The sequence below is a fragment of the Volvox carteri genome (genome assembly GCF_000143455.1).
Source record: "Volvox carteri f. nagariensis unplaced genomic scaffold VOLCAscaffold_10, whole genome shotgun sequence".
Lineage (NCBI taxonomy): Eukaryota > Viridiplantae > Chlorophyta > Chlorophyceae > Chlamydomonadales > Volvocaceae > Volvox > Volvox carteri.
Window position 1 is genome coordinate 80,913 of NW_003307553.1, and position 6,676 is coordinate 87,588.

General features: G+C 54.9%; 1 protein-coding gene across 1 annotated transcript in view; it reads right to left on the bottom strand.

The window, feature by feature from the left end:
* Positions 1-5,422: 5,422 nt before the first annotated feature.
* Positions 5,423-6,676, bottom strand: part of VOLCADRAFT_88728 (uncharacterized protein) — a gene marked incomplete at both ends in the record, with an annotated part of 13,874 nt that continues 12,620 nt past the window's right edge. The window contains 3 exons of the mRNA XM_002948490.1: positions 5,423-5,644; positions 6,009-6,101; positions 6,158-6,558. Of these exons, the coding sequence (XP_002948536.1) occupies positions 5,423-5,644; positions 6,009-6,101; positions 6,158-6,558 (716 nt within the window). The remainder of the gene's footprint in view (positions 5,645-6,008; positions 6,102-6,157; positions 6,559-6,676) is intronic.

The following is a 6,676-nucleotide window of genomic DNA, read 5'->3' on the forward strand; positions in this document are numbered from 1 at the left end:
TCCATCCGTCGCCTCGTCGTAAAAGGAAGTGGCCCGGACCCGCACGTTTGCAGCGGCACAAGAACACGGGTCAAGGTCAATGCAGCCTGGTGTGAACAGCTCACGCACCAGGTCCAAGATGAAATCTGGTGTGTACCATTCACATGTATCACTTTGCATGAACACACGCAGGCCACCATATTGCAGCGACCTGTTATCCTCATGCCGCGTATCGCCACCTGCAGCCATGCCGGTGGCATCAGATGGTGCGGCTACAACAGCTGAACCCGCTATGACATCATGAGCCAGAGACCCGTTGACCTCCCTTAGACATTCACGTACTAATCGGCCACTGACACGTGCATTTTCCAGTCCACCAGCCCGTTGTAGTGCCAGCAACCATGCCTTCAGCTGGACATCGGGATGACAGCCCACCAATGGCCGCACCTGCCTCTCATTGCTTGGGCGGGCTACATCTGCCGGGAGGTTTCGTATGACGCGTGCCGCTGCAACCAGGTTCCTGGCCTGGCGCAAGCCAAACCCAAGCACTGCCGAAGATCTCCTTATGTACGCTTCAAAACTGGCATGCCCCGCGAACCTGTACAGCTTCCCCTCGGCGATATCTAACAGTGCTAGGCTTGCCTCTGCAAAAAAACCCAGAGCAGCCCTGGCCACACGTCGCTCAGCCAAAGCCAAGGCGTTGCCTTCTCCTGTACCAGCTCTGCCCAAGGAAGCCCTGCAAACCCGCAGTGCAAGACAGCCAGCATCCCCTTTCCATTACATCCCAGAGTTGTATCATGCCAAGGCGATGGTTGCGTGCACATGGCAGCATTCTTGGCATGTTAGGTGCGCACTTTCAACTCAAAACGATAATCCTCGTCGTGCTGCTTGCAGAAGATGACGAGGTGCTGGGGCCGGCCATGCATGATGGACTTTGAGCAAGTCATTTTGCAGAAGCAACAAGTGATGATCTTGTGCTTCTTATGGCACTTGGGGCAGCACACCCACCGTTCAGGAACCCCATCTTTGCCAACAGAGTGTGCACCCGGCTCCTCCTCCTCCTCCTCCTCCTCCTCCTCCGCCTCCTCCTCCGCCTCCTCCTCCATGCCCTCAGACTCTGAGTTGATGGCCACCGCACTGCCGTCCCCTGTCATATCATCACCGGCTGAGCCCTGTGCCGTGCCCACTGCTGACGGCCCTGCAATGGCCCTGTCGGCTTGCAGCTGGGGTGCCGTGGTATTAGGCTGTTCAGCTGCAGCTGCAGCACGGGCTGCAGCAGCAGCCTCCATGTGCTCAGCCTCACTGCTGTCCAGCACCAGCAGTGGCTCAGCCTTCGGCTGAAGGAGTGGAACTGCATATGGGCAGAGTCGCACTCCAGCAATGGGCTTGCGGAGCCAGCTGAAGTGGCCAGCCCCGCTGCGTGCCAGCAGGCGTAGCCAGTGCATATTCTCAATATGCGTCTTAGCCTTCACATGAGCCCGGATGTTGGCAAGCGGGCTCTTCGAACTAGCACTGGGCATCCAGCCTGCTAGTCCATTGAAAAATTTGTGCTTAGCCACATCCTCACTGGGCTCAGGGCCATTTAAGCACACCGCAGGCAGTGCAGGTGGAGGGGGTGACACCTGGTTGCTGCAGTTTTCACCACCAGTGAAGCCTTGCTTCCGTAAACCACTGCCGCTGCTGCCGTGGTGAGCACCGCCGCTTCTGCCACCCTTGGCTTTAGCTGCACCACCAACTCGCGTGGTGTCAGCAGTGTTTACGGCCGCCGCCTTAGGCATTGTGGCGGCAATCCCACGCAATGCCTTGTCGCATGCGTCCCAAAGCTTGCCGGTGATGCTCTCTGAAGCAGGCACAAGCTTTGGTGGTGGCTGTGTTGGCCACAAGGCATAATTGCATGCCATGCAGTATGTGAACCCCGGATGAGGCTGGTTGCCAGGGTACGTTAAGACAGAGCCATCCTGGTTCGAGTCCACAACGATGACAGAGTACGCCTTCCGACACCCTGCCAGGTTGAAGGTTACCACTGTATTCTCCAGCAGTTCGTTGGCAACCAGGTCGTCCTGTAAGCAGTAAACACCAGGGCCATGCATGTCAAAAATCCACATTGATGTTGTAGCAGGGTTCGACACTGACCCTCCTGAAACTTGCGGGCTCCCCTGTACAAACTTGCGGGCTCCCCTGTACCTCCCAAGTTTTCCTTAAGGCGGGGCCCCCGTACCAGGCTCCTGTACCCCCCGTAACCCCTGCGAAACCCTTACGGGGGCACTGTCCTTGGCTGAAACGCTGTGGAAAGTGACGCTTTGCATTTTTTTGCCCTGTAAATCGTTGTTTTCGTTATTTTCTCGTGAACCATTACACTCGGGGACACGGCACACTCAGTGAAAGCCATGCGCCTTGGCCGCCGCGGCCGCCCATCCCTTCTGCTCCTCAACATGATCTTCACCCGATACGTCCGTACTGCTATCTGACATAATACTAAAGAATGGGCTTTCACGGATTCGAACAAGCTGGGCGGCAAGGATGACTTCACTCAGAACGTGCAAAGCCGTGACGAAATAGCGGTACTGGTTGTACTTGAAGTGGATGCCCGGAAGCCCAGCCGCCGTTAGCATGAGAAGCATGCTCGGCAGCTTAAGCATGGGTATATGTGCCGTACGGCCTCTTATAAATCCTTAAAATCCTTACGGGGGCCCCCGTAACCGGCCTTCAGCTGGTCCGGGGGCGGCCGGGGGCCCGGGGGGATACCGAAAAAAGGCCAAAAACTTAGGGGCCCCGTACGGGGTGTCGAACCCTGTGTTGTAGCCTGGCCAATAACACATGTATGCTGTTGCATCAGGGAGGGGTAGGAAATCCATTGAACAATGGGTATTAAGTTTTGGGGCCCCCCTTGGAACAGGAGCAATTGAGTTCCTGGCCAATGTTTTTTTCAACTCGTCAATCATCGGGTGTTTCTGGTGAAGCAGCTGGCTGCATTAATTGCGGCTTCATAGGGTGCAGCAGTACAGTGGCGGTCAGGGTGCGACAGTCCGATCGGGTCCCATCAGGAATGGCACTTGTGCTGAAAATCCCGACAGGCTTTGAAAAATGCTTTCGGGCGGACCCGACGAAAAAGGGAGAAAATGCCAAACGGCCATCGGGAGCCCCCGACGGGGCCCGGAGGGCTCCCGTCGGGGGACCCGACAGGGTTAGGGGCGCTAGGACCGCCCGATCGGGTGCCGTGGGTCGTCGGTGGGCCCTTCGGCGACGGACAGCTACAGCGATACATAATGCATTCGTAAAAATATAACTGGATGGAAATATGTAATGTAGTGGTAGCATTCGTTCACTTTGTTGCCTCTTCTTCTTTATGATGCTCACAGGCAGACGTGCAGCCGTGCATGTGTTGCTGTGTGTGTGTGTGTGTTTGTTCGTGCATATCAAAACTGTGAACTGCAATCTGAGAACTGGAAACTGCGCATATAAAATACGAATAAATGTAATTTCAAGCGGCACACAGCGAAATTTCGTTCTTGCGTCACCCGACAGGTTTTGGGATGGGCTATCGGGGCACCCGACAGAAATTGAAAGATATGCAAAAACGCTATCGAGTGGGGCCGACGGGCATGGGAAGGGGAAAACCGGCAACCCGACCATTTCAGGAAGGTCCTGTCCAACCCTGGTGGCGGTAGTGGCTTAAGAGTAGACGGCCAGACACACATCACATCCGTTTACACGCATTTGAAATTGGGAAAATGTACAGCGCCCGGCACTGTTCATGACCCTAAGTTTGCAAAACTGCACATAGTGGTTGTGCAGTGAGCGGAGGGGATGTAGGCAGGCCTTTAGGCACCAGAACAAGCGGTCGGCTGTGGTAAATGCAAGTTGAGACCAATCTTCCCTTAAAGAAATGCAACGCATGCTGCATGAGGGCACTGTGAAAACACATATGACACGCCAGCAACATGCAGCAACCGTGGCACGCCTTGATAGCAGCGCACGGCTACCATCGGCATGCCGTGCCGCCAGAAGCTGCATTTGCCCAGGTTTAACGCTGCTTGGCAAATATACAAGAATATACCTTGCAGAGCTCCACTCAGGTGAAACAAAGGCCAGCACAGCCCTTGCCGGCAATACTGTGTACATTGTCTATCAGGGCGTCGCACACTATCTTCGGTACACTATGGGCTAGTGTGGACTTAGGGTAGTGCTAGTGTGACGGTGTTTCCACTAGGTGCACTAGGGAGCGCCGAAACCAAATTGATATTCGTATTTTGCACGTTTTAGCGCCAGGTATTAATTGCTGCTAATTGTCAATGTCTGTAAGGAAAATATCGATCGTAGGCTTTTCCTATTAAACGAGGGCTCCGTCACAAAATGGCGGCCTTCTGAGGCTGCCGGTGTTGGGCGTGCGCAAGTCAACGCGGCATTTGCAGGAAGGAAAAAAGATAGCTGCTTACATCTAAAGTCTGTGGTCAGAAGGGACAAACCAGCTCCTAAAAGTTGCTCGCCAAATAGTTGGTGCTAGGTCTTCAAGTTAATGGCAGCTCTGAGGTCCCATTAACTTTGTGGCGCGCTAGTGTGGACTTAGTGTACGGGGTGTTTCCACGAGGCCTTACGGTTCTCCGCCAGGAGTGCCCCAACCTCCAATTTGTTTGATGAATATTTGTTACTATCATTTGTTATATGAATATATGCATTTAGGACGGTGAGAGACTAGTCCAGGACGAAGAACATTCGAACTTAGTGTTAGTGTTCGGCCAAGTGGAAACACCCTGTATGCCTGCTGCTTTTGAAGGCTGCCATTTGCGACCCTGTCGCCGGCCCTCTCAGCAACCCGAGCTATTAAAGTCCTTTTTGTTAAGCAGCTATCACTAAGCAGCTATGATAGCTGCTTAATGATAGCTGCTTAACTACAAAATGCGAAGGCCACGGCCGGCCTCTCAAAAGCCGGGAACGCGGGCTTGACGCGTATGTGCGTATAATTCGCGGGCGGGCGAAATTCGATCGGGAGCTGAAGCGGCTTCATTATCATGCGCAAAATGTGAAGCCCTCGGCGGGCCGCGCAAAAGGTCAAACCTCCTCAAGAGCCAGGAGTGCTGGTGGGATAAGGATTATGCGTGTGAAAAATTCGTGGGCGTGCGTTGACGGACGCCAGATTGGCTGCTGTGCGCGGGTTGCCCCCGCTACTGCGAAACGCCACAGCATGAAGGCGAGCGGGCGCGTCCGCAGGTCATTTGGCATGCAGGAGTCCAGTAACAATTGAATTGCTTAACGGTTGCTTAAAAAATGCGACAACAAAACAAAAAGAAAGAAGAAAGACAATTAATAAAAAAAGTTAACACCAATTGCGGTCACCCTACAATGACCGACTGGTCTACAGCCGCTTTGTGGGAGTGGGAGGCCTCGTGACGGGTGCAAGCTGAGCGATCCCAGTTCGTGCGGGAAATGGTGGTGTTACTCTTCTTTATGTGTGTTGCAAAAAAAAGCAGATGACCGTCGTCGAGCCCTGAAGTGCATAGGCCCAGCTCTTGAAATCACCACAAGCGTCAGTCAGCCAAACAATGTCCGCGTTGGGAATATGAGGCCGCTCAAGCCCCGGGGGGACACCAACGGCATCGATCTTGTTGGTGGACATGGCATGGACTTGGCATTGGGGGTTGACGGCGGGCAGGAGTGTTGCCGGCTGCTGTTCGGGAGCGGTGGTGTTGGGGGTGGTTGGCAGGAGAGGTGCTGGCTGCTGACTTGGACCCTTGGCGGCGGTGTTGGCTTGAGTGTGCCTTTTCTTCTGTGGAGGAAGGGCCACGGTGCTGGCGTTTCCGAAGTTGGGAGGTGGTGGTGCTGGGAAAAGTAGGCTTGGACCTTCACTGGCGCTGCCCGATGGCCCAAGTAACGGCTCTTCCGCCTCAAAATATCTGTTGCTGCGGGCTCAGAAGTGGCTTTACGACTGGTCAGCATGCCGGCCAACGTGCATTGTCGACCGTTTCCTTCGTTCCCCGGCGAGATGCCGCCGACATGCCGCGGCCAGCAGTTAGAAATCATGCTGAACATACAAGCAATATGCTGAAGATGATGTAAAGGATAGGCCACATGGAACCAATATGCCAAAGTCCACAATTGACGGCGGGCAGGAGTGTTGCCGGCTGCTGTTCGGGAGCGGTGGTGTTGGGGGTGGTTGGCAGGAGAGGTGCTGGCTGCTGACTTGGACCCTTGGCGGCGGTGTTGGCTTGAGTGTGCCTTTTCTTCCGTGGAGGAAGGGCCACGGTGCTGGCGTTTCCGAAGTTGGGAGGTGGTGGTGCTGGGAAAAGTAGGCTTGGACCTTCACTGGCGCTGCCCGATGGCCCAAGTAACGGCTCTTCCGCCTCAAAATATCTGTTGCTGCGGGCTCAGAAGTGGCTTTACGACTGGTCAGCATGCCGGCCAACGTGCATTGTCGACCGTTTCCTTCGTTCCCCGGCGAGATGCCGCCGACATGCCGCGGCCAGCAGTTAGAAATCATGCTGAACATACAAGCAATATGCTGAAGATGATGTAAAGGATAGGCCACATGGAACCAATATGCCAAAGTCCACAATTGACGGCGGGCAGGAGTGTTGCCGGCTGCTGTTCGGGAGCGGTGGTGTTGGGGGTGGTTGGCAGGAGAGGTGCTGGCTGCTGACTTGGACCCTTGGCGGCGGTGTTGGCTTGAGTGTGCCTTTTCTTCCGTGGAGGAAGGGCCACG